This window comes from Ips typographus, linkage group LG2, assembly GCF_016097725.1.
Source record: "Ips typographus isolate SLU linkage group LG2, UJ_Ityp_2.0, whole genome shotgun sequence".
NCBI classification, from domain to species: domain Eukaryota; kingdom Metazoa; phylum Arthropoda; class Insecta; order Coleoptera; family Curculionidae; genus Ips; species Ips typographus.
In genome coordinates this window covers 21571052-21598812 of record NC_138423.1, presented here as the reverse complement: position 1 = coordinate 21598812, position 27761 = coordinate 21571052, and the positions used below count along the sequence as shown (strand labels likewise).

At 35.9% G+C, this 27761-nt stretch overlaps 4 protein-coding genes and 1 long non-coding RNA gene across 19 annotated transcripts in view; 2 read left to right on the top strand and 3 right to left on the bottom strand.

Moving 5' to 3' along the window:
• Window positions 1-18843, bottom strand: part of Patronin (calmodulin-regulated spectrin-associated protein patronin) — a 43021-nt gene extending 24178 nt beyond the window's left edge. For 12 of the 15 annotated variants that reach the window (XM_081974448.1, XM_081974456.1, XM_081974461.1 and 9 more), the window contains exons 1-12: window positions 18448-18843; window positions 11788-11883; window positions 9742-9960; window positions 9455-9679; window positions 7657-7907; window positions 7508-7602; window positions 4470-4592; window positions 3607-3803; window positions 1600-1815; window positions 1244-1538; window positions 765-1011; window positions 593-710 (exon numbers count right to left, since the gene is read on the bottom strand). In XM_081974448.1, the coding sequence (XP_081830574.1) occupies window positions 593-710; window positions 765-1011; window positions 1244-1538; window positions 1600-1815; window positions 3607-3803; window positions 4470-4592; window positions 7508-7602; window positions 7657-7907; window positions 9455-9679; window positions 9742-9960; window positions 11788-11883; window positions 18448-18591 (2226 nt within the window). In that variant the 5' untranslated portion in view covers window positions 18592-18843. Of the gene's footprint in view, window positions 1-592; window positions 711-764; window positions 1012-1243; window positions 1539-1599; window positions 1816-3606; window positions 3804-4469; window positions 4593-7507; window positions 7603-7656; window positions 7908-9454; window positions 9680-9741; window positions 9961-11787; window positions 11884-15924; window positions 16453-18447 lie in introns of those variants that run through there. The other 3 variants (XM_081974449.1, XM_081974455.1, XM_081974458.1) reach the window with 3 other exon arrangements.
• LOC145725670 (uncharacterized) lies at window positions 17236-18441 on the bottom strand. The gene is made up of 2 exons (XR_014177364.1): window positions 18215-18441; window positions 17236-18152 (listed from the first exon to the last, which is right to left on the bottom strand). It is a non-coding gene; the product is annotated as an uncharacterized LOC145725670 (long non-coding RNA).
• Window positions 18844-19174: 331 nt separating the features above from the next.
• On the top strand, window positions 19175-24510 carry Plap (phospholipase A2 activator protein). Its single transcript, XM_081974470.1, has 5 exons — window positions 19175-20417; window positions 20847-21101; window positions 21159-21355; window positions 23499-24011; window positions 24068-24510. The coding sequence occupies exons 1-5, from the start codon at window positions 19323-19325 to the stop codon at window positions 24441-24443; spliced, it is 2436 nt and encodes an 811-aa protein (XP_081830596.1). The 5' UTR covers window positions 19175-19322; the 3' UTR covers window positions 24444-24510.
• Window positions 24511-24613: 103 nt separating this feature from the next.
• SdhD (succinate dehydrogenase, subunit D) lies at window positions 24614-25523 on the bottom strand. Its single transcript, XM_081974501.1, has 3 exons — window positions 25348-25523; window positions 24973-25264; window positions 24614-24917 (listed from the first exon to the last, which is right to left on the bottom strand). The coding sequence occupies exons 1-3, from the start codon at window positions 25388-25390 to the stop codon at window positions 24704-24706; spliced, it is 549 nt and encodes a 182-aa protein (XP_081830627.1). The 5' UTR covers window positions 25391-25523; the 3' UTR covers window positions 24614-24703.
• Window positions 25524-25804: 281 nt separating this feature from the next.
• LOC145725660 (serine/arginine-rich splicing factor 6-like) lies at window positions 25805-27028 on the top strand. The gene has a single exon (XM_081974499.1). The coding sequence runs from the start codon at window positions 25961-25963 to the stop codon at window positions 26633-26635; it is 675 nt and encodes a 224-aa protein (XP_081830625.1). The 5' UTR covers window positions 25805-25960; the 3' UTR covers window positions 26636-27028.
• The last annotated feature ends 733 nt before the right edge of the window (window positions 27029-27761 follow it).

The window sequence follows — 27761 nt, the reverse complement described above, 5'->3', positions numbered from 1 at the left end:
TACTACCTATACTATTAACTGATTGCACGTCGTAATTTAAATTATTTTTTACTTATTGTTATAATTTTGCATTGGATACTAAAATTCAAATTGAGTGCAAAAACGTTGAAAATGTCGTTAATCAATTAAAAAGTGTAATTGTTGTCCACACATGCTAACCTATTCAGCTTTTAGGTCAATTACTCAACTTCAATTTTCAGAGTTATGACGTGCAATCATAGAATACTGAATATGGTCTATACCTAGTTTATACATTATACAGTATTTTAAAGTAGTTAATTGAAAATAAAACAGTCCTACCGCCTAGCAAAACATTTGTAATATACTGTCAACGTTGAAATCCAACTGAAAAATATCATGCAATAACTTCAATGAAGTAAATTGCAACTGCGGACGATTAAATTTGGCAACAAAGCTAATCGACAAAAGTCGAAAATTTGAAAATGTCTTTGGTAACTCCTTACCAATTCCGTTAGCTGGAAAAAAAAACGTATGCAACCTTATTTACTAATTCCGCGTACGAGTCGTTTTGAAGGCATTCCACAGGGGTAAACAAGAAAAAATGCCACGTTCCATCCTAATCTAGTCTTACCTTGGAAACTGCTTGAAGAAAAGCGGCTTTGCCCACTTTTTGCCTTTGCTTGTTCATCGCCATTTCCATTCTACGTTTTTCGCTTTCTATATGTCGGCGCTTTTCTTCTAATTTTAGCCTTGGGAAGAAACTTATCACATTTACTGAACCAAACCAGAAAATTTCAATCTACCTAACGTCATTCAACTGGGAATTCATTGCTACTCCGGTACCGCCAGTTTCGGAACTATTGCTACCGTCATCTTGCGATTGAAAACTGCTGACTTGTTGTTGCCAGGTGGTTTGGTTGGGCAGGGCGGCAAACGACGTTCTTTTCTCACTGTTGCCGTTCGTGCTGCCCAATTTGTTTAATATACTAGATTTCGAGGGATAGTCGTCCCGGTCGTTCATATAAACTAAGTGTATTCCTCTATTATCACCTAAGAATACAGATAAGAACTTTGTTATAGAGTAGTAAGTCTACATGTGCAGTTTACAGTAAATTTGTGATTGGCCAAGAAAAAGTAGCAAGCTTTTCTGCTTTTCTGCAAATGCTGCACATGCAACCTTATCATTAGCATTATGAAATCTGTCACCACACTTAACCTATAAGTGACAATTGTGGCGCCCTCTATGACTTTTAAAAAATGATGTATTGAAACAAATACCAACCTAAAGCTTTCTGCTTGCCCAGATCAGCAAAACTCATACGATTGGCAACGTCGCCGTCCACCAAATCTTTGATCAATCCCGGATCCGGAAACTTCTTCAAAGTGATGTCGTCGCTACTCATCTGCCGCTTCAGTCTGCTCTTCTCCGATCCGCCGTCCTGTTTCTCTTCACAGCCATTATCGTAACCTAATTGGAAAGAACCGCGAGCGTCCTGCAGCGTCGACCGAACCGGGGCGTTCTCGATCGGGATGGGAAAACTGGGGGCGGATATTTTGCGACCGACATGAACTGTCAACTGAAAATCGTTCAATAGTCAATACATGGCTCGGTTTGCATTAGGGAGTTTAGTTCAGTACTTCTTTGTCCGGATTGCGACCGATGAAATTCAAATTGTCCTGGCTGCCGCCGAAATTTTCTATAGTGAGCTGAGATTCGTCAGTGGTGGAATTTCGTCTGCTTCGTCTGCCTGCAAAACTCGGTTTTCTGGTATCTTCCCAATTGCTCGGTCTTCCGGCGGGGACTTCGCCTCTCTCGTCCGCTTTACTGTCATTATTTTGTTTTTCCTTGTTGACCTGATAAAATTACATTTAAAAGTTACAAAATACCGACAAATTGATAGAGAAAATACGAAGTGTGAGGATGTGTTTGATTGGAATAGAAAGTATGTGCTAAACCCCTGACGTTTTTATGAAACTTTATGTTTCGGTTAAATTTAAGTTGATTATTTCGCGAGCAAAATGACGTACCTAACTTTGAGCGTTGCTATTGGATGTAATAATCTCCATGTTTTATTTTGACTTTTGACATGGTTTACGACGTTCCAATTGCGGTTAGGTGGACCTTTGTATTTGTAGGGTTAAGTTCAAAACTATAGACCATTTCGAGGTGACGTCACAAACGTCAAACGTAAGTCAGCCATATTGCCGGGGGGGCATACAGACCCACTAGTTAAATGTAAACCATAGAAATTTTCGATTGAGTTCAGAAGATTGTAGAAAAATGCCGTCGTTTTGTTCAGTCGTGCGTTGTGGAAATAGAGCAGAAAGGGATAAAGTTCGATTTTTCAAGATTCCCAAAGCGTTGAATAACCGGGGAGAACAACTAAACGCCTTGTCAAAAGAACGTCGACTTAAATGGGTTGCCGCTTCAAAACGTGGGGATTTAAGTAAAACCTTCCTTAATAATGCACGAATTTGCGCAAATCACTGTCTCAGGTATATATTATTATTATTTGTCAGTAGTACAGCATCTAACGAAGTATGGTTAAATAAAATATTGTTTTAATTTTTGTGTATTGTGTCAGTTTTGTTTGGTTTTTTTAGGCAAACCAGCCAAATTAGAAGAAAGGACAATCCTGACTGGGTTCCTTCTGTAAATATGGGATATATATTATTACCAAAACCCAAAATGTACAAAGTGTATAGCGGCATGTTCAAGCAGTTAAGCGTTAAACTAAACGTCTCATAATAGTAAGTTTTTGTACAAAAGTTAATATATCTGTAATAAGACCTTTATATAGGAAGATGAGCAGGAAGGTGAGAGAGCACGTTAGCTATGAACATACACATACCATCTACAGAAGTATCTGTATCTGACTTGGAACAACTTCAACAAATCGATGACAATAGCCAACTGAAAAGTGAACAAAATGCTGTGTATAAATTGTCTATCAGAAGATCTCAATTTTGCAAATCAAAAAATTATACATTGCAAGAAAAACTAAAATCGTCTGGCTTGTCAGAAGAGTCATTTAAAGATAATGATTCAAAAACATTATATTTTACAGGCTTTCCAAAAGCACAGATGTTTTTAGTTTTTAACAGTGTCTCTCCCTACATATCAACTAAATGTTCTCTGCTTCCTTTTAAACAGTTTATTAAACACCAGGAGATCACAAATAACAATGAAAATCCATACAGCTAAATTCAGTGGTCTGCCCCCCCGGCAATATGGCTGCCGTCAAAAGCCAGTGTCAAAACCAGGTGACTCAAAATGATCTATAGTCTATTTAAAAACTAGGAGGAGTGATTATGAATTAGGTTGACAGTAGTGGTCAAATGTGATTGGCCAGTTGGCCATATGATTTACACAGCAGAAATCATAAATAATCGAAAAAGAGCTAGTAGTAATTATGTTCGAGTTCATGATTAATCTTAACCTGGATGGAATAATTATTGCTGTGCACTAATTTTCAGCACTACAAAAAAAATCGTGCAAATGGTCCAAATGCATTTTCTAAACAGTTCACAATCAATAACCCAAACAAAGCAAATCACGTTAATTATTAAGATTTAGATTTAGATTATATTCTATAATCTAAAATTAGAGGAAGAAACGTTTAGTGAGTTTGTTTGAAATATTACCTTTAACCTGGCAGGAATCAAAGGATCCTCGCTGATTAACGAACGAAGGGTGGGTATATTCCTCCCTTTGTGGACCACAAAAGACTCGTCCGACCCTCTTCTTAAACTGTCCTCGCTGAATTCGGACGCGATCGTCTGCTGACTCTGTTGCAATGAGCTCGATTTCCGTAACGGTAAATGGGATGACGTTTTTGACACTAAAGATAACCAAAAAAAAATTATATTAGTAACTACATTCGGTTAGTGTATACGTTACTACAAGCACTCAAAAAGCATTCCTAAAATCATTAATTAACACTCTTTTACCTCTTTCTTTTTGTAATTTTATTTAATCTCAACTGTCACTAATGTTCCCAACTCATTTGGTGAAAAACGACCCTTATTTTCTATGTTAACCAATTACAAGTTACATGCATTATTTTTAGTGTGTTTACAACCCTTTCTTGCAATACTAAAGCTAGTGTTACTAGTGATTCTACTGTTATAAAAATGATGACCGGCTACTCAATTTTATTTAACGGCTAAATGAGATGATAGTTAAAAACTCATGCTTAATGGGGCTTCTCTAGTAATATTTCCACGCACCCGGTATTTGAACTTGTTCCCTAGAAAAAAATACAGCAGTGCAACTGACCCACTGGAACTAACTATTCACAGACATAATTGAAGGCATCAGTAACAAATATTACTAGTGAACTTGTTTGCAACAGACTATCTTTCAGGTAACATAAATCATAACGTAAATAATTACCCATGCGGTGACTGAACAAAAATAAAAACTCTGATTGGATGATTCGACACGGACAACACAAGCCAATAATGGACACAAAACACGTGTAGAGGGAATGGACGTGACCGTTTACCTTGGAAAGCGGTGCCTGCGGGATCGTCTAAGCCGCTGCGCAGGTCCGGTATAGGTGCCATAACCGGCTGGAGCAAGTTGCGCTTGTGCACGACCCCATGCTCGTTACGAGAAGGGAATCCTTCTGCGGCATTTATCAATTTACCAATTTAAATCGAGTCAACTGATGAAATGAGGTGGGAATAACATAACAAAAGCTGTCATCAATAAGGTCTTAAATAGATGAGATTCAGATGGGTTTTATGTCCAGCCGTTCTGGTTTGCGCGTTAAAAATCGACAAATAACTGAAGTAAATCGGTAATTAAATCACTTCTAACCAATTTCCTCCTATTTTTCTTACAGGAAGTTAAATATGTTTTTACACGACAATTAAGCGTTGAATTAGGGCAATTATAAGCGTGTAGATGGTGCTTTTTGTTTAAGTGGTATTCTTGCAAATTTACCTTCTCCATTTTAGGAAAACAATTTCTTGATAAATACAATACAAATTACAGTCTCTGTGGTAAGGGTGTCACAATATCAGAATTTAATAATTAATATTTAGAGTTCTTGGAATAGCATTAAATTTGGCACATTTTCTCTAATTCAACCGACCATACAATTCTTCACTTCTCTCTGCTTTTATTTAAAATTGTAAAGTGTTGATATTAGAACTTGACTCTAACAAGAACCTCTTGGTAATAATCTGATACTAAATTACTAGCACTAATTGAGACTTGAGAGTATTTACCAAAACGCTTGAGGTCCTGAAAAACTTGCAATCCGCACTGAAACATCACATCGCCACTGCGCCGATTAAAATCTAGGACGGACAAAGAGTATCGCAATTAAATCGTAACTGATAAAGGCAAAACCGGTTGCTAAATAAAAGCGAGCACTAAACCAACTAAAACTAGCATCAATAACAAACGCATCTTCGAGCTGAATCTTTGCAGTCACGGTCGAACTTTCGTCCGTTTTTTCTTCTCTTCAATCCACTTCACACGACGAAATAATTAGCAATTATTCCGTTTTGCTCGTAATTAACTGCTCGCCGGGCTATTCCCGATACAACGAGAACCGCGAACTATTATAGCTTTGATAATACGGTATTTTCTTTTTAAATTGGAAAATTAGTAAAACTTTTAGCCGGAATAGAGGAATTAAAAGTAATAGAAAAAATATGTAGGTCGGATCTTTAATTCGTGAAAGGTAACACTTGGTAGTGATATGTCTGTAAAAAATGTGATTTTTTAATTGGATTGAAATGGTCTATAAACTACATGTGGGCTGTTGGTACTGTTAACTACCGGAATTTATTGTTATTATTATAAAGAAGTGTTTTTTCACAATTTTCTCTACTTTCATTAATAATCAGTTGAGATAATTTGAAATTATTTGGTTACAAAGTGTTATAAGACCTTTACATAACAGCCCGACAATAATGGCTCAATTGATATGGTATTAAATTCAATTAAAAAATACTTATGAATTTAAAATTTGACCATTACTAGAAATAGCCTAGTAAATTTCCAATTTCATACAGATGGGTTGGGTTAACCCTAAAAGTTAAACAACTAGTAAAAGTTAGCCTAATTTTGCTAAAACTGGGTCAAAAAACCCTAACTTGAAAACTGAAAAAAGCGCAAACAAGTTCACTATCTATAGCCACATTAGGAAAGACTCAATTATCCAGCAAACGTGCATATAAACACGGTGACGGCTGTACCATTTGTACTTTTCGCAATTTTGTGCCGGCGACCTCTTTATGGAGGAATTTCAATAACTTGCGCAAGGATACCAACACCTTATACGCAAACCACCGCTATTGTTAACGATTAAACTTATAAATTATTACAATCGAACTATTTAATTCCACCTGCCACAATCATATGGCTAGTGTTAATGGTGTGACGTAATGGGTTGGCCGACTGGTCCGAGCAGGTTTTAATTAAAAACTCACCAACAATGTACCACCACCACATATTTAGTACACCAACACCGCAACAAAACACTCAATTATTGAATGCCTTTCCTACCTAATATAAAACCACGGTCCTTGTAAAATGGGGTGAATGCAAATTTTCCCCGATAATATGCGTACTATACATCTGTGCCTCTAAATATAGTCCAGTCCCTTTACCTTTATCATAATTAGCAACTGTGTGACTAGCATATAGGTTAAATTGAATATATAAAATTACTACTACTAACGCAGTTGGTGAAGTATTTGACACTTCAATTAAACAGTGTTTTAACTAACTCGTTATTAATGCATGAGAGCTTGGACTAAAGCCAGACAGGTCAAAGGGCAAGGGCGGTCAACGTTGTTTGAGCTACCAAAATCACAATACTTCTTTACCAAACAATAAGTGTTAGTTCACAGTATTACAAGCGCTTACATGACAGATCAGATTTTTGCATTTTAAAGACACAAACGTTTGTTCAAAGTCAAACTATAAAGACGTGGTTAGATACTCAAAGTTAATTACAATGCGTCCTTTACTAATAATTTAACGACAAAGTTCTTTGTCAAAAGTGAAAATTGTTCCAGAAAACACGACAATACATTTAACGTTGCAATTTAAGCTTTAGACTTTTGATGGGTATCAAAAACCACGTATACTAGAGCCCATTCAGATTTGCGATAAGCAAATCCACGTTTTTCTTGCTTTAGATTAAATCAAAAGACTCTTAGTTTATCGAGACCGTTGCAGAAATTATGTGCAGGACTGTAATTCAAATAAATCGCCACTGAATTGGTGCAGTAGTGTTACTCAGTACAGTTAAGCTTGTGGCTCTAATTAGTTCGTTAGTTTGCCGCTGGAGTCTCTGTCAGTTTTTTTTCCATACTACCACGACAGATTTGCTTTTACGTCTATCCCTACTGTAGCAGGGTATTAAACATGGGTACCAATTTAGACAAATCACGTTTCAGAAAAGTGATCATAGAGAGTAACTACTACTGTTTTACTCACTTTCTTTCATACTCAGTACATTATAGGATAATTAGCAGCAAAAACTGTACAAACCTAAATGCTGATCAAAAACTTACTTACCGCCACTGAACTTATCCCGAACGCACCCCACTGGATGGATCTCCATAACATTGAACAGATCAGCCATAAAAACGATCAAGTTCAGCTTCATGGAGCTGGAAATAAAACGACATTGCCAAACCTTACAAAAAATTCAAAATAGCACTTACTCTCTGAAGTAAGTAATGTCCTCGGGTTGCAAGTGGAAAATGGTTGCGGGCAAGCACCGAGAGCAAAAATCCCGCACTAGCCTCAGGTTGTGGACGCTGTCCTGGACAGAGGGAACGGGCGATATCCGAATATCGCCCCAATGCAACTCGTCCGGACAGTAGTACGCGACCAAGGCGGCTAACCCGACCCCGTCACACAGATCTCTCAAGTCCCGACAGCTCGGTATCTCTGGCGGTTTTAAACGATCGCCCTGTATACAAAATGAAATTCGATCATTCATCATTAAAGATGAAAAGTGTACAGGGTGGTTGTTTATATTTTACTCAAAATAGCTAATTTTGATCTGAGTAGAAAAATATTTAGTTTAAATTATCAAAGTTGCAGTATTTTTCCTGAATCGCCAGAATCTGTCAAGTGTTTGACACACATTTTGATTACTTTACGATAAAGACATACATAAACATATCTTATGAGAATCTGCTAGTCAAATTATCAAAATATGGGATAAGAGGAAAAGCAAGTGAATGGATCAAATCATATTAGTCAAATAGGCCGCAAAGAGTGGTAATAAATTCGGCAAAATCCGAAATAGGTATAAGCAATACGGGGGTTGCTCAGGGAAGCATTTTGGGTCCAGTTCTTTTTGTTATTTATATTAATGACATGTACAGTATGGGAGAAGAATTTATGTTAACGAGCTATGCAGATGACACCAACATTCTACTATCTGGCTCAGACCTGCCTGGCCTTGTGGTCAAGGCTCAGGAAGCCTTACACCAAACCTCTAATTGGCTCAAACAGAATCAGCTAATACTGAACACCGAAAAAACAAAGTTAGCAATTTTTAAAACAAAAAATAAACGTCTAACTGTTAATGATTCAATACATGTAAATAATGAAACTTACAGACTAAACAGTAACGTGCAGTTTCTTGGAATTACACTTGATGAGTTTTTGTCATGGGAGAGACATATTGAGCACTTGACCGTAAGGTTAGCCAGAATAGGTTACGGAATAAATCTGTATTGCGATACGGAATAATTTTTTGGGGAAGTGATTTTAGAATACAGAATGTTTTTGTAATACAAAAAAGGGTTATTCGAATAATACGGATAATGAGTCCAATAACTAGCTGTAGAGGTGTTTTTAAAGAACTAAATGTGTTAACAACAATTGGTGTGTACATTTTTGAATGTTTAATGTTTTTATATAAGCATAAAGATAAGTTCAACATGACCCAAGTACGTCAATATAATACCAGATCTAATAGTGTGCCTCTACCAACTCACCGCCTGAAAAAAACTGAAAACGGTCCATATTATTCTTGTATTAAGTTATATAATAGTTTGCCAATGTCACTTAAGAATCAAACCAACGTAATATTTTTTAAGAAAGAGCTAAAATCATTGTTAATTAAAATGGAGCCATATTGTACACAGGAATTTTATCACAAACTACAAGGTAGAAATTTGATCTAAGTAAGTAATGAGTAACCCTTTCTTTTGGTTTATGTTGGCATTGCGGATATTACAGTAAGATAGGTAAAAGCACTATTTCATTTTATGTACTATAAATATGTAATTTGAAATAAAGAAACATTATTATTATTATTATGATATTTTTGAAATCAGCAAAAAAAACTCTTTTGATTGAGCAAATAAAATACAGCGTTCCATTTTAAAGAAACCAAAACATCAAAATTTGACAAGTGATTGTCAATTTTGACAATGAATCGGCAAAACTATGCTGTCACATCAATAATAAGACCATCGAATTTAAAACTTCACAGAAACTTACTGATCCTCCGTTTTCCACCACACCTCCCGATTCCTGTTCGATCCTCCCTTTGAGAGCATCACAGGCGTGTTGAATCCACAACAGCGCCCCCTGTTCGTGTGTGCTGGGAATTTGAGTGGCGCGACTGTGACCGAACCGTTGCACCGCTGCCACCACTCGGTCACTAGTGATGACTTCGCGCGAGTAGAGCAACATAATCGACTCGATCACTGCCATGTGAGCGCTCTAGAGTGAGAAACAAATATCGTTACACTTAGTCAAGGAGCAACGAAAAACACTCAACTTACCATACGTAAGGGATTCGTTTGTATGAGTGTAGTCTCGGTCAGCTGAGACCCGTCAGACGGTTCGGTGACGTACGCGTTCTTCCTGGCCAGTGTTTGTAGAATCGTACAATGGTTGAGGTTATGGTAATTGGGATCGGAGTAGATGTTCGCCAATGCTCTGCAGTAAATTTCAGCGTTGGCCAAGGCGCCAGCGATCTGCGGCTTGAGGTGATCTTGGTTCTGAAATCGACCAATTAACGCTTACATTAACGCCAAACCAATAAAAGAGCACTTTAAACCTTCGTTATAATAAAAAACGTTATGTTTGCACGATAACTCTGCAGGAAGCTCGGCATTATATGGGAGATTCATCCATTATTTATGGACGTATATTACATGAATACAGTAGCATTGTAATGTTTAGATTAGGGCTGAAAATGGATTGGTTATCTTAACTCTGAGTTGATTAGTTTGGGATAGCAAAGCAATTAGCATCCTAATGCTTTATTAATAGTTAACTGATCGTCAAATTTTGTCCGTCCTTCAGCATTTTTGGTTTTGTATCTTTACTTAAAAAAGACAATGTTGAAAGCCTCGTCTTGTCTCTGTAGGTACTTAACCTAACCTAACAAACGACATACTATTGCAATTAGTATAAATCTAGATTTTATGAATCATAAAATGGTGGTTAAATACTCTGCCTGCAACAACTATTTACTTAACTGACATCACAATGCAAAAAGTTAGCATTTTAATGACATTTAAGTAAGTAGTAAGTAAGTAAATGACATTTTCATATTTTGGAGTATCAGCTCCTACTCTGAATGAGATAAGCAAAACGGCTTGCATGTTCTTATCTTAACTTTTTGAGATCTATTGCGTGGACATATTTGAGAATTCATCAATTTTGTTACTGTTATACTGTATTTTTGACACCTGTCAAAATTTAAAATGTCACCAAATAATAGACCTCAAAAAGTGAAATTTTTTTAAAGCAAGTTTGGAGTAATTTGGAAGTCTGTTTGCAGAAGCAATCCCTGACTGGTTTCCAACTCAGAAACAGTAAATGTCAAGTTTTATTTGTTGAATGCTCACGTGACTATGACGTATTCTGACTTGTAACCAATGCATGTACCTATTTCTCTGATTACTAGTTGGAGATTCTCTCTGCGAACAGACCTTGGAATCAACTAAAATCGTTAAATGTAGCTCTGTACACATTCACCATTTGTCAAGAAAACTGTTTCCAATTAACCACAAATAACTTCAAATTGTTATTTTGGTTTTTCTTGTGATTGTAAAGATTCCAAGTTTTCTTGCATGTTTGTCTAGAATAAATACTTTAGGTACTCTCACTTATGATTCCTCGAATTACTAGTTGGAGATTCTCTCTGCGAACAGACCTTGGAATCAACTAAAATCGTTAAATGTAGCTCTGTACACATTCACCATTTGTCAAGAAAACGGTTTCCAATTAACCACAAATAACTTCAAACTGTTATGTTGGTCTTTCTTGTGATTGTAAAAATTCCAAGTTTTCTTGCATGTTTGTCTAGAATAAACACTTTATGTACTCCCACTTATGCCTTGCAAAAGTACTGCAAAATTGGTTTATATTGATATGCCTAATAGACAGTATTAGCCACAATAAACGTTTTGCCTAATATAATTTGAGGTCGTACCTTCACAATTTAGTCCACTAAAGCCGCAGACCGAAAACAAAATAATATCAAACGATGACGGTTCATCAGAAATAGACGTACGGTAATCCGTTGACATCATATTACACAGTCGATAGTTTGAAAAATGGGTATTATTAAATAAAATAAGGAGTTTCAAGGCGAACTAACTTTTCTGGAGCTGGAATAACTCAAGTATGAAATGGAAAAAGTTGTCAAAAAAATATAATTTAGTTATCATCCAGGTTATCATTCAACCTTTTCCTTCCCGGTATATTACAGCAAACGTCATTTAAGAATTAACTGAATTCCAGTGATGTATGGAGTTGTAAGGATATTACCTAATTGCAAGTCCTAAACAAACTGATAAAAAGATCAGCCAACTTACCTCATGGTCTTTGTAGAATGGCTCGCTAATGTTTTCAGGAACTTTATTGTTAAAAGCTTTAGACAGGAGCCACTTTATCGACGCCCTTTGTTTAGCCTGAAAGAAACAAACAAATCGTTATATCATCGTTTATCAAATTTGTTGTGACATTACAAAAATATTAGGGTAATTGCTAAAATGTGTCATTTTCATTCAAGATAAAGTTTTCTATTTTATGTTAATAAAGAAAATGAAATCGACAACATTTGTAAAGACTTTCATCGCTAACGCGATTAGGCCTCACCTCTAAAGCTCATTACAATGTGCGAACAGAATTTTTTTCATATAAACGGTTTCTATCTACACGCTTCCTATTTACACCCAGCCTTCTCTATTTGCCCGATCGTTAGATTCAGCCCAAGGCAGGAAAACAAGTCGGATATAACAAAAAGGTTTTATTCTAGTCGATCCGAGTGCGTTTCTCGAGGCCGAGAAAGTCGCACATGAGATACTACGAATCACTTATCGAAGAAAAAAAGAACTCTTCATTAGAATAGTTTATCGCTCCTTCAATGAGCTGACTTTGATCGTCACTCAGATAATCGTCGGCCAGCTAAGCTGAACTAATGCATCGCGAGCAAACAGGAACATTTACCATTAAAATGGAATTGTTCTTATAGAAATCTGATGGTAAAACCGATAACGAACATCATGATAAATCCATGCTTCTTTGAAAATTATATAAAACGAAAGTACATGATGGTGAGATTGAACAATTTTCACCAGTGAATTCAATGGGTAATTGATATAAGAGGAATTTTTTAACGAGAAAAATTGTTAACTGACTGACCACCATACTTCATTAGGTATGCACTGCAACTTTTACTGTTTTTTTTCAGAATTCTGACTTCACTTCTATTTTCGTTGTTTTGTTAAATGTTAGCTAATCATGATGATGATCACTGATCATGAACTCTGAAACAAGGTCAATCATTATTTACTTATTTAAGATTTCTGAGTTTAAGAATGAAATTCTTGCCTAAAAGAGCACGAAACATTAATTGAACGTTCATCGTTGATTAACTAACAATTTTACACCAGGTAAAGTCTATAATCAGCATCTGGGTAGATACGCTTAATTACATTTAAAACGGTAAGCGTTACTTCTAAGTGAACTTAACTAGTGAAACATGATTTATCCTCCAAAAGAGACACGTTCCTCCGACTCTAATCGGTTTTAACCGTGTTAATTTATGTTATGTAATGTTGCCAAATATTGGTAGAAAACAAACTCTTAACGTCAGTATTTTCCTTGATCTATTTCCTTATTTTTCCCCATCAGAAGTATTGATTTGTGCGTATATATAACTGAACTATTTTAACATTTTTCTGAGGTCAACGAAGATCGAAAGTTACCTCCAGTTTGCATAACCTTGTAAAGTCACCTTTATTATACTTGAAGATGCATTATCTTGTGGGTCATGTCCATTTTTCAGTGATGTTTACAACTTTTTTCGAGCAACTTTCAGTTATTTATTAGCATTTACTTGGCACCGTTGCCGGTCGCTTATTAGTATGGAATGAGGAAATCGTTTTGTAAAAAAAACGCGAAAATTGCAGTGCAAATCAAACGGTACATTTTACATAACCGATCAGTTTACACAAAAAGTATAACACTCATCAAAAAATAGGAAAAAAGTCTGTTTACTTTGATTTTTACGTTTAACGACTTCCTGTTCCCTAAAGGTATTGCCACATTTACGGTGCCATGCTCCGTCTTGGGCAAGCTAAATTGAATATCTCATCGCGCGACCTCATTGTTGTTTATTTTTAGGACGGAGATGGGTAATCGGGAAATAATGGGGGTAGAGATAACGATTGGAACCATCTGGTTACGTTTTTAGTGCCCATCTGGCCACCGTACTACACGTGTAAAAGTATGCTGACATTATGTTTGGATGTAACAACCAGTTTTTGTAAGAAAAATTATGTTAGCTGGTGTGCAAGTTTCAATATTATTAATGTTGAGATGAACGCGAATACGGGTACGAAGAGACGCTAAGCATCCACTGTGACGTCATTAGACAGCTTATTATGTGATTATTTTATTTGCAAATGGCAGGAAGAATCAGAAAACCCGCTGTCAAATGGCGTCACCCTGTTGACATTGACATCATTACCAAAAGTCGGTTGATAAAACAAATTTATACTTGTTTGAGTCCCCTGTACTAAGTACAGAGGGGTCACTGAGAAAGGACATCGACTATACAGTGAGTTAAATCGAATTAATAAGACCATTGCAAATGACATTTTTAAAATGCATTGTTTTTGCTAAGAATTCAGTTGCGAGATAGGGCTTGAAAAACACCGCCTACTATACTAGAAAGCGTAGAAGGTGCTTGTCAAAAATTCCAATATGGCGGGAATAGTTGTGACAGTTTGTATTGTGGAAATTGAATTTTTTGAGGATTAGATGAATTTTTACGGTTTAAAATCAAGACTTGAGGATATATGCGTAAGTTATTTTTGTTTGCTGCCGTTCATAAGTTTTTCAAGCCACATATAACAGCAATTCAGGAAAACGCCCAACCGTGTCAGATTTTTACTTTACAAAAAACCGGATCTAACTCAACAGTGGTTGAACATTTTGAAGTGGGATGATTTTACTCCAACACTGTACTCAATGGTAGATACAAGTGCTTTCTAGTACAGTAGACTTATTAGGTACTTGTTACATGCGCAGGTATGTGAGTTTTATTTTAAAGCATCCTTTATTGTGAGAGCAACAAAAATAATTTTGAATGAATGTTCTTGGTAATGACAAAAGAACCATTTACCAGTTTTGCTTAACAGTGCTTGAACAGTGTTTAAACTACTTTGCTGTGTGTTGTACTTTCCAGAACAAATGTTCTAAACAATTTGTTTAGGCTGGCTTTGATTGTGTATAAAAAGCTCTGTCTATACATATCTGGATCAGAAATGAACCTTTCTTTGATTTTTCCTTTGATGGCAATAAACTTGGACATGTCAGTCTGATCGTCAGTATTCGTCAAGACGAATGTGATGTTATTCAACAGTTGGTCACATGTCCACTTATCAGAAAGTCTGATTGATATCTTGTGACTGTCAAATGTAACAAAGCTGGTCGCCATCTTTGTCTAGCCCATTAGGTCTTTTTTGAGAAACTTTCAGAATTCTGTTCTGCCTACTACTTAAAATGAGAATGATCTTAATGCTTCATCGACTGCAAACCTGGTGGTCTGCACACACTGTTCCAAGTTTCTACGCCCATAATTCAAATTATGGGACCAGCTAGAAACCTAAACTATACTAGGCTAATCAATACGGTAATCAATTGCTGGCCATTGACGTTTCGTCCGGCAGACGGCCAGCAGAACTTAATTAGGCATTCAAGAGACGTGGGGATTCGAGTTGTGCGACCACCAATCGTCAAAACCACCAACTGAACCGTCGTTTTGATGTTGATAATCAAACTCTTTTGAATATTAATTCTACAGGTAGGCGTCCGGTATGTAATAAACAAATTAACGAAGCAGAGACGAATGCAACTACTAAATCAGCTGGGCAAAAATCCTTGAAAACAAGTCAGAATTAGCTGACTATAGAGTGTATTGAAAAAAAAATTCTAGACAAAAAGGAGGTGGAAATAAATTCTGTGGTATTGGTATGTCCTAATTAATTTGTACACTTTCAGGTAAACAAACAATATATAACTTAAAATTAGACATTAAAATTGTTCAAAATACAGAGTGTTGTTTGAAACGTTTTGCCAAAATAATATAGAAATATAAGATCATCGAAAAATTAATCAAACAATGCTACTTTTCCAAAAGTATTATTAGAAGTATTATAGGTATATTATTGTAAGATACAGGGAGATTTTTTCATCATTAGATACAATACCAAGAAAAATACCTTAGATAAGCAAGATGAAGATAATATCTGTCTTATTATAAATAACCTGCGCATTTCTAGACATATCATACTAATGATATGAATCAGCTTTAAAGATATTTGTACCAGCTGTTCAATTGTCGTATAGGATCTTAATCATTATAGCACAGAGCTCAGAAACTAATTATGGTCATAATATCAACAATCTTTCAGTAAATAGCTTTGTATGTGTGGTGTACTCACAGTAAAGGTAACCAAAGAAACTCCAATTCCATTTAAATTGTCGGTCTTTTGTAATCCAAAACTGGCCAAGGGACTTACACTAGCCACTGTTAGAACCATGAGTAATAGATCACACTAAACATACACAAAGTCGAAAGGTAATCCAAGTCTTATCCATATGAGTAGTCACTGCACAGTTTGGCATTTGTTAAAAACAATGAGATGACATTTTTCAACTATTTTTAAACAATTAGTAATGCAATACTGACATTCTTGATCAGGTTACAACCTTGAATAGGACAAAATAATGCATGAATGCCTAAAAAGCTTAACACCTGCCATTCGCCACACTTGTTAAGAATCACCAGGAATGTTTAAATGGAAAAAACCCGACACAACAGACCTAATCACGGACCGTAAAGCCCAACAGACATCGCGGGCACTTAAGGAGCGCCTTCACTTAAGCAAAAATTAAGTGGGCAACGTCGAGTTATTCTAAGCGCGAACTCGCAATACTTAGAAGAATCAACCTATCCTCTCTAAAGCTACGTAACGAACTAGTTTCAAACTATTCTTGACCATATATCTCCGGGCTGGGTTCTGCCTCCGCGCTTCACAGATCTAACAATCAAGGTGGGATAGATCAATGGGCGTCTGCATGTTTAATAAGAATGAAATAAACCTACAAAAATAGTATCAAGAGAGATAAGCGTGAATGTAAACTCAGATGGGTGCTTTCTTTATCACTCCTACATCATCCAGTTATACAAATATATTGATTTACAGATGCAAAATGGGAAAGTTAAAACCAAACTGGAGGCACAATAAAAAAATAGTGATAAATACAATTATGTAATTATTATTGAAGAAATGCTACAGAACCCATAATTCGGACAAAATTATGCAATGAAAATACATTCCTTTACCTTGAATTTTAGATACAGTGTGGGCGCATCTTAACTAAAATGATATCCTAAGTGTCACGGGTGTATTATAATTTTTATGTGGGCCGTGCGACAAACACATACTTACACCATATTATGAGCGGTAAAGTTATAAAGAAAAAATTTGATCAGAGTCTGGATCATGAAGGAAAATCTAGCAAAAACCTTTTCCTTGTCATAAAGTCCCAGATGAAAGCAAATCAATAATTCATGACATGTTTGGCCTTATATCAAAGTTATTAAAATTCACATTCAAATCACTTAGGTATTTTTTTAAAGCTTTATAGTGTGTTCAATAAGAGGATTAGTTTAGAATTATTATAGGCAAGTTCATGTGTCCAAACTTAAACTTTTAGGAAAATCTATTTGCAATAATAAAACCAGAATAAACTAAATTAAATCTGTATTAATACAAGTGGGAATAACTGGGATACCATTATTGTTTATCACCTCAGTGCAGAAGTTTTCTTAAAACCAAGCCTAAGGAACTTTTGATAATGCAAATATCACAAATTCCCTGTTGCTTTTACTGAATAAATATTCAATCACATCATTAATGTTAATGTCTTGACTCATTTCATATATGCTCAAGGTTCCAGCCTTGTTTATGTCTGAAATCAAACAGAGCATTAATATGAGGTTTCTGACAAAAAGTACCAATAAAGTAAACCTGAAGATTTTCCAACCTCGTTTTTCCCTAAAAAAATGTTGTAAAGTACACCCAAAATATAGAGTGACAGTCAGCTGACTGCTGAATTTTGTAAAGTAGGCTCATCAGTTAGCTCACCTCTTTTCCTTCTGTATTATTTGATGGTTTTTAATAAAATTCATTAGAAATGTTATCAACTTAACTTACAGATCTTATAAAACTTGTAGTTTTAAAGATAATTTGAAAAAGTGGATTTTTTTATTTCATGGGGCACTAAAACATTATCACACATTAAATCCTTCTGGAGAAATGTATAATTTCAGTTCTTGTAATCAAGTGTTGATAATGTTGATGTGATTCAAGTTCTCAGTACAATGATAATGCATCAAGTTATAGAAACTTGTGTTTTCAGCTAAATGTGTCTTAATTAGCAAGATTTACATACTAAAAAGTGGTTTTACAACTATCATATTCAATGATCTTTGACAGACATACATCACACTTGAATAGAACCTTTACCTTTCTGCTGCTTAAAATGCTCTACACAACTGGCATCTGCCAGACATGTGATGTTTTATGAAAACATAACAATCAAAGTATTATACACAGAATTTTAGATACTTGAGCTATCATATCTAGCTTTACCTGCATGAAGTCTACAAATTAAAAAAATATTATTAACCTTCTCTGTATTTATATCTTATACTTCCATACTCACCTATACTTTTGTTATTCTTATGTGAAGTTAACAAGCCTCCCAAATACAGTAGAGACATAAATTGTATTGACCTTACTTGATTACAGTGACTTCACCACTTTTTATAGAACAGAAGACTGTGTCATACTAAAGATTGGATTCACTAAAGTGGGGGCTTTAATAACATTCAAAGTTACCAACTTACAACTTTTAAATAGTAATACAACAAAAATACAATCAAATTGTAAACTTACCAGCTTAGAACTGAAGGAATCCTCAGCCTCATAGTGGTTTTTACATTCCCCTCGGTCCATCTCATCTGGCGGTGGTTGTTCGTGAGAAGAAACCTCGCTGGCACTAGAGTTTTTGGTAAATATTTTTGAAATTGCACTCCACATTCAAGAAAAATCCGCACAAAACGTTTATTTGGCCCTTGGACAATATCATTGCCCTGTCAACCTACGCGGCCTATAACCGGGTTTTACGTGCCAATTTAGCGAAAGCGAGCACTACTATTTACGGCCGTGTTAGCGAGCAATTCAGCAAATCATTTTCGGCTTAATTTCGCCTCTACATTCCATAAATTCACGATTTTTTCAATAAAAAGTGACAAATTGGCACCCAAATTGACATAACTCGGTATCAGCTATTTGCGACACTAGCGCTACTGCCTCAAATTTTTGACGGCGGGCGCGCAAAACATTAACTAGTTTTGACAGACACCATATGACTGACAGAAATTTTTTTACCATGTTCGATTGCTGCATATAGGAACTTGTTTATTTTTGGAGAAAAAGGAAATAATTTGCTAGCTGTTTGGTAATAGTACATTATAAAATTAGTGTGGTAAGTAAGTTATTATCACACGCGAGTGAAACTTCAATCAATCAAGGGCTATCGGGTCTCTGGTATCGGGTTTATTTGAGTGAAAGTTGAACATACCCACATAAATGTCATTCTAATTACTGACTTTCTGCCAGATGACAATTAACCTAACCAAAACTATAAATAATAAATCAAAATTGAAAACTGAGAAGAAAGAAAAGTCATTTTGGTTTTCACTGTGGGTTTTCATTAAATCATTTCCATTTTAAAATTAATTCATTAGTAGTGTTCAAACAATAGAACAATGACATCGAATAAAGAGTTTAAATTAAGTAAAAGCCTTTACGGCCATTCGCTAGACGTTCGATCAGTGGTAGTAACACAATCGGGTGATATTTTGAGCGGTTCCAGGGACAAAACGGCAAAATTTTGGAAGTATGACCCTTTGCTAGGCAATTACTCAGAAGTTATGACCTACAAGGATCAGAAAAACTTTGTTGCATGTGTTCTATACTTAAGCCCAACTGAGAAGTATCCTGATGGGTTAGTTGTAACTGGAGGAAATGACAGTGCTATTTTAATCTACAAACCTGCTGAGCCTTTTGCTACATTCACTATTAAAGAGCACTCAAACACAGTCAGTTGTTTGGCCAATTCAAATGAACCCAACGCCTTCCTGACAGGTTCATGGGACACTACAGCAAAATGTTTCAAAGTAGTGGATACTCCAACTTGTGTCACCACATTTATGGGGCACACTGCAGCGATTTGGGGTATTCTACAGATTAATGATAACAACAAAGTAATAACTGCTAGTGCTGACAAAACAATAGGAGTGTGGAGTCAAAATGGCCAGAAATTACAGTCTTTAGTTGGTCATTCTGATTGTGTTCGAGCTTTAGCTGATTTCCCAGAATTGAAGTTATTTATGAGTGTTGCAAATGATGCCGCTGTCAAAGTATGGTCATACAATGGTGAGAATGTCAATACCTGCTATGGGCACAGCAGCTACATCTACAGTATAGCAAGATGTCAGGCATTGGGTCCAGATTCTTTTGTCACTGCTGATGAAGACAGAACAGTTAAATATTGGGAAAAAGGGGAGAATGTTCAAAGCATTAGCTTACCAGCACAATCTGTGTGGTCAGTAGCCTGTTTGCAAAATGGGGATATTGTGACAGGTAGCAGTGATGGAGTGGTCAGGATATTCACCAGGGATGAAGGGAGGTATGCAGATGAGGCCACTTTGACCAAATTTGCAGAGGAAGTGGCAGCCTTGGAACGGCAAAGTGTACAGGAAATTGGTGGGGTCAAAGTATCAGATTTGCCAGGGACTGAAGCTCTGTATGATCCAGGCAAGAGAGATGGACAAATGAAAATGATTAGAGAAGGTGGCAAGGTAGATTAATTATTTTCATTATAAATTATATTTTTCCAAATGTCATTAAATTAATCATTTTTTTCTTTAATAGTAGGTATTTGACAATGAATATTAAATTCCAAAAATAATGTGACAGTGGCTCTAAGGGTACAGTTTTTTTATTATGTTAAAGTTGCAAAACCACTTGTTCTCACTAATAATGAACCATAAAGTAATAGTTATTAATTACATTGCTATTTATTGTGGTTAAAAATAATTTTTAGTCTTTTTTTAAAATAACAAATACCTAACTATTGTATACTGAGAATAAAACAAAAATTTGGATGAAATCATTGAAATCACAGCTGAAAACACTCCAAACAGTACAAAAATTTTCTGGTTCTTTAGTTAATTTTTACAATTTAACCTCACATTCATTTTAATTTGGATTTAAAATTTTCTAACTAGGTTATTGCATACAAATGGGTTTCTGATGGTGATAACAGCCATTGGGAGAAAGTGGGAGATGTGATGGGAGGCACAGACAAAGACGCGTCCGGTAAAACAATCTACGAAGGCAAACCTTATGATTTTGTATTTAGTGTTGATGTGGAGGATGGAAAACCTCCCATAAAACTGCCCTACAACCGTGGAGATGACGTTTACCAAGTTGCTCATGCTTTTCTGGCCAAAAACCTTTTGCCCCCAGAATATTTAGAACAGGTGTGTGTTGTCTGAAGTTCTTATTTCAGTTATCTTATAGGTTAATTGTGTTTCAAGATAGTTGACTTTATACTGAAAAATAGCAAGGATCAGTATGTGCCTCCAACCAATAATGCTTATCAAGATCCCTTTACGGGAGGAAGTAGATATACTCCTAATTATCAACCAAGTTCTGACTTGGGAGGGATGAATGTGGATCCTTTTACTGGAGGAAGCAGTTATTCAACTAGAACAGCTGCTAAACCTTCTTCAAGGTATGTGTAAAAGAAAGTTCAAAGTGATTTCAGTAAAATATTATGTTTAGAGATCACCCAAGGTTCCCCCAAGAATTTATAGAAAACTGTAAATTATCTTTTACAAATGTTCTTTGAATTTTCATTGAATTCTCAGTAGTTTCCAGGGAATGTTTTCTTATGTCTCTTTTTATTTGTCAGTTAATTGAATGTTTGTTGTTTGCCACAATAAAAACATATGAAACTTGAAGAATTGTCTTGCAAATTTAATTTCCATAAATAAATTTAAAAAAGCTTGAAAATTGCATTCAAATCAATGTTACCAAAGCTTAAGAGTGTTTTAATTCCTGTGGTTAGAAAAGCGTGGGTCACTTTGACGAACTGGACTAGCTGTTGCGTTTAATGTTGGGTTTATAGTCACCTGACAGCTGTCAAAACTCATTAAACGGTGCCGTGAAACTGTTACATGTCAAATAGTCGCGTCTCTCTCTCTCTACAGTGTGGGTCCTCCAAGAAACAACTATAGGACTTGGCATTTTATGGCTTCCAAATAGTTCAATTCCCTTGCCTGAATTGTTGCTTTTGATATGACTTTATTACCTTAAATTCTTTTGATATTCCCTTAAAAAATAAATTTCTGAGAATTCTGTATTTCTAATTATGTTATAAGTAGAGTCTGAATTTCTAGAAATTTTGCTTTTTGTAAATAATAAAAGCAACCAACTTTTGACATCTAATGTGAACGATTTACGCAAAAACACGTCATTTGACAGATTTTTTCATGATTTTTTTGCTTTTTCTACTTAATTTAGTTTTTTGTGCTTATTTTCTGCTATTTTTTGTATGGTTTTATTTTATATAGGTTAATTTACACTTGCAATCGCTATATTAAGATATAGAAGGCTTCTGAGAGACAAAAACATACCAATTATCTGTTGCAAAATGGGTAAATATCAATTTACAAATTTAAACTGACCAAATAGTTTCCAAATGCTCCTGAAGTAGTCTAAAAATGTAAAAACATTCCAAAACACTATAGAAGCTTCAAAATGCCTTGCAAAAGCTTACAAAACAGCCTAGAAGCTTCCAAAAGTTTTTAGAAGAAACAAGCCTCCGTATGCTTCTAGAGCAGTTTAACAGCTTCCAAAAATGTCTAGAACGGTCTACAAGGTTTCAAATGCCTTAAAAGCAGTGCAGAACCTTCAATGCTCTTTAAACTGTTCAAACACTTTCCAAATGCTCCTAAAGTAGTCTAAAAAGGTTTTAAGACTCTACAAAAACTCCAAAATGCTTCTCAAGCTGTCGAAAGCCTTCCAAAACCGTCTAGAAGCTTCCAAAAGCTTTTAGAACAGTCTAAAGGCTTCCAAATGGTCTTCAACCAGTCTAGAAGCTTCCGTATGCTTCTAGAGCAGTACTAGTACAGCCTACAAGGTTTCAAATGCCTTAAAAGAAGTCCAGAAACTTCAATGTTCTTTAAACTGTTCAAACACTTTCCAAATACTCCTAAAGTAGTCTAAAAAGGTTTTAAGACTCTACAAAAACTCAAAAATGCTTCTCAAGCAATCGAAAGCCTTCCAAAACCGTCTAGAAGCTTCCAAAAGCTTTTAGAACAGTCTAAAGGCTTCCAAATGGTCTTCAACTAGTCTAGAAGCTCTCAAAAGATATCAAAACAGTCTAAAAGCTTCCAAAATGCTTTCAAAACAGTCTAGAAGCTTCAATATGCTCCTTAAACTGTCCAAAAACCTTCCAAATACTCCTCAAGTAGTTTAAAAAGGTTTTAAAACACTACGGGAACTCCAAAATGCTTCCTAAGCAGTCGAAAGTCTTTCAAAACAGTCTAAAAGCTTCCAAAAAATTCTAGAACCGCCTTAAAGAACTTCTAAATGCCTCTAAACCATTCCAGAACCTTCAATATGCTGTTTAAACTGTCCAAGACCCTTCCAAATGTTCCAAAGTTTTCAAAACGGTCTAAAATCAGTTAAAAAGCTTTAAAAAAAATTGCGTCTCTGAAAGAGTTATGTGCTTTTTTAAAACTTTGATTGATGAAAATAATTAAGCAATTTTTTCACTATTTTAGTGCTTTTTAATCTGGACTCTAGTTATAATACTTTTTAACACATTACATTTGAATCTTCAAGATCATCTATAAATGGTTTTTTTCCAGCACTTCAACCTCTGTAGGAAGTGGAGGCAATGCTGACCCATTTACTGGTAGTTCTAGTTATACAACAACCACTCAAACCAGTGTTGCCACACTGTTTCCAGTGAAAATTTACCGAGCTTTCGATACCGGTGACCCGCAAGTCGTTATCAACAAAATTAAAGAGTTTAACAGAAACGTACCGGATGATCTTAAAGTATCAGAAAGCGACTTGGAAAGTCTTATACCGTTGTGTAAAGGTCCTGCAGCAGACGCTACAGACTATGAGCTGTTGTACAAGCTACTACAGTGGCCAGACAATGTCGTTTTTCCTGTATTAGATGTAGTGCGCATGGCGGTGCAGGATGCGACCAATAATCAACAAATTGTACACTCTAATGGAGAAATGATATTAGGAAAACTTGTATCCTATATAAATAGCTCCAGTAGTTTTGCTAACAATATTATTGTGGCTATGAGAGCTATTTGTAATTTATGTTTGCATCCATATGGAGAGACTTTAGTGTTTGAAAGCAGGTAATAATTGTTGGTCAAGCTTGGATAGCCAAACACTGAATTAAACTTTTACACAGATTTGACATCTTGGAAAATCTGACAAGCCTGAGTCAGCTTAATAAAAATGGACAAGTGGCATTGTCCACACTGCTGCTAAACCTAACCATACTTTGTGTGAAGAAATCGGATGAATTGGGTTACGCGGTGCTACCCCAAGTACTGCCGGATGTCATAACCAAACTTACCGATCCTGAGTCGCATTTTCGGGCCTATTTAGCTGTGGGCACTTTAGTGTCCACAGCCACTGGAACTGACAGATTAACCGTAGTGACTAAGATTCATGAAAACCAAAACTTTATGACAACTTTGCAATTGCATACTTTTGGAGGGAATGACTTGGAAAATAAGAGGGGTAACTGTGCTAAACAGTTGCAACAATTGCTTCAATTTTAATAGCTAAGTTGGTAATTTAAGTTTTTTTGAAAATAGTAATATACTGCGTACTTTTATAAGATTGAAATGGAGTTTTTATATCAGTTAAGCCATATTTTTCAGCATTAGTGACACAGTGGAAACTTTAAATTTCATTACACAAATTTCTTCTCTTCTTCAGTCATCTGATACACAAATTAGAAATGATTTATTGCAACACAGACATCATAATACCAATAATTTAATAATAACAAAGTACTTAACCAGTAAAATTACTGCCCTCATTTTTCTTCTTCTTCATTATCTGCGGGTGTTCCAGTGATACACCAGAACTTCCTAACAGCAGCTCCAATTCCAATTTGATGTTGATTGAAATAAATTAAAGCCGCCAAAGTGGATATACTTAAAACATACAACAAGCCTAATGCAAGCTTTGGTATGACACTTCCAAAGAGTATTGGACGAATGTAGTCAACAACACAGGCTTCAAGGCCCCTAAAAGTTCTTTATAACTAAAAGATTTCAAATATGTAGTATTTCAGTTACTAACCAATGAAAATGCATGACTACAGCCACTGCCAACAAGTTGTCTAGTATTTTGTTGGGGCAGATAAAGGTGGCCGGAACAACACCCAGCAATAAAATGGAAACAAATTTCTCTATAGGCCACAATTTGCTATGGTCTGCAGACATGTTCCTCTGTTGCTCAGCCACCTTAACAAACTGAATTCTGCATTTTGATGTGAGGGACAATTTGCTCGGGTTGTTTCTAGTAATGAGTTGACTGAAGTTTTGGCCTTTCTGGATTTGGGCAGTCCATTTCGGTAACAAAGTAGGTAGCCCTAAAGATGAAAAAAGTGGCTTATGTTATGATTATGTAATTGTAAAATTCTACTTTAATGTTGACAAAAGGTTAATAGCATACCTCTTAGTTTCGGGCTATTCCTTAACATCAACGACAGTGCCATTGGGACAGGATTTTTTTAAAATGTAATAAATGTTAAAAGTTTTTCAAAATTCTGTTTAATGTTTAGTTTAAAATATTTGTGAAGGCAACTGTCAAAATTTGGATTTATTTCCACATGTTCTGTCATTGTTGACAAGTGACATTACTGTTCCTTTGCGGTCAATGCAACATTGTCAGCTGTATTTTTGTTTAGCGTGCCCGTTTATGTCAAATTGGCAAATGCCGAAAGAACACAGCAAAAAATTCACGAAAACATCAAAGAAGTAAACAGTTTAGTAATTTTGGTGTTTTGTATAACGTATTTTTCATCAAAAACAGAGTTTGACCTGGTTTGACAGTTTGAATACATTCCTCAAGACACACTTAAATTCAAACATTTGGCAACGCTGCTTCGTGAAACGGAACGGACGAGGACAATCACATCGTAAACGGAACGGATGTTAGGGGAGACGCCATTTTGTGCTAACTTGTGTTGCTGACTGCGTATTTGCTTACCCTTCCAGTAAAAGGCAGTTTTTTCCAAAGTAAATTAACTTTTTTCAGATTTATCTCATTAATTCGCGGTCTTAGAATGAGTACGCGCGTTTTTGTCGGCGGTTTAACCCACAGAGTGCGAGAACGGGACTTGGAAAAGTTCTTCCGACGATATGGCCACATCAAGGAGGTGTCCATGAAAAATGGCTACGCTTTCGTCGAGTTTGAAGATTACCGGGACGCTGAGGACGCGGTATACGAAATGCACGGTAAGGATCTTATGGGGGAAAGAGTGACTGTAGAACGGGCACGTGGTACACCAAGGGGCAGCGACCGATTTAGGGACTCCCGGGGCTCCGGTGGTCCACCCAGACGACCCAGAAGCGACAGAGACCGCGAGGGCAGGGGACGTGAAAAATACGGTCCTCCCACTCGCACCAAATATCAAGTCATCATTGAGAACTTGTCCACAAAATGTTCTTGGCAAGATTTGAAAGATTACATGCGAAAAGCTGGTGAAGTCACTTATGCAGATGCTCATAAGCAAAACCCTAATGAAGGGGTAGTAGAGTTTGCAAATTTTGAAGATATGCAGAATGCAATTGAAAAACTTGACAATACTGAAATCAATGGTAGGAGGATTAGAGTGAGGGAATCAGACAAGAACCAGAAAGAAAGCAGTCGTTCACGTTCACGCTCTCGTTCTCGTTCCCGATCACCATTAGGGTCTCCAGCTGGTGAGAAAGATTACAGATCCAGGTCGCGAGATTAAGTGACCAGTTGAAGTGAAAGTGAAAGGGCAAGTCTACAGAAGTGAGGGTTTTTGTTAGTCTTAATAAGGCTGCTTCATTTATGTTGTTTTGAAAGGTTGGAAATGACTTTTCAACTTCTTGAATACCAAATTACCTATAAATTTGTAATGCCAGCATTTAAGTAAGATTAGGTTAAGGCTTTATAGGTGTCAGTTTAATGTACCACCTGTTTTCCTCTTCAATTCATAGGCTGTATTATGTATGTAGAATTTGTGAAATAATTTGTTTTGGATAGTGCTGACAAGAGGTTTAAGGAGGTGCCAAATTTTTTTTTATATCAGTAATTTAAAATCATACTTTTGCACCATTACCGCTTTTGCTTAGAATAAAAATCTATTAATGTCTGTAACCAAGTTTAAAGTATTTTCTTTGCCTATAGGTGTTCAATCCAATCATCTGTCCCTGTAATGCAGCCACATTCATACACAACCCTCTTCTTTAAATAAAAATGGCTACCAGATCCATTGTTGCTGGCTGGTGTACAATCTGAGGTTCCAATTTTGATGGTGGAGGCTAACCTTAAGGACAAAATTGGATCCGACAGTGTACAAGAGGGAGATTTTCCTTCCGTTTTTCTCTCTATGGATTGGGCCTTTTTACCGTCCAACAACAATGTGGGGGTACCAAAAAACAACAGAGGCAGTCCAAGGTTCCTTGAAAAAAGGGGGGTCAATTCCTATTTCCATTAAACTGTTTTAATGGTAAATATAATTTTTGCTAGTATATTTTTGTAATTTCAGCAAAAAGTTTCTCTATACAGTATGTTATTACTTGGTTTAAAATTTCCAGGTAAGATTGCTAATAATGAATGGGTTGTTTAGTTTAAATTTACAGGGTGTTTTTTTTTTCATTTAAAAATTACTTCAACCCAAGCAATAATTTTTGTAACTTTCTAGGTCCTCAACAAACCTACTAATAGAAAAATGTTTTACATAAATTTAATTGGAAAAAAGCATTAATTTTGACAAAAACAAACAAGATGGTGACTACAGTAAAAATGTTGTTATAGGTAACCCATTACCCACTTCAAAAATTATACCGTTTAATCAACATCTGACAAAATGAACTACAACCAACAAGGAAGCA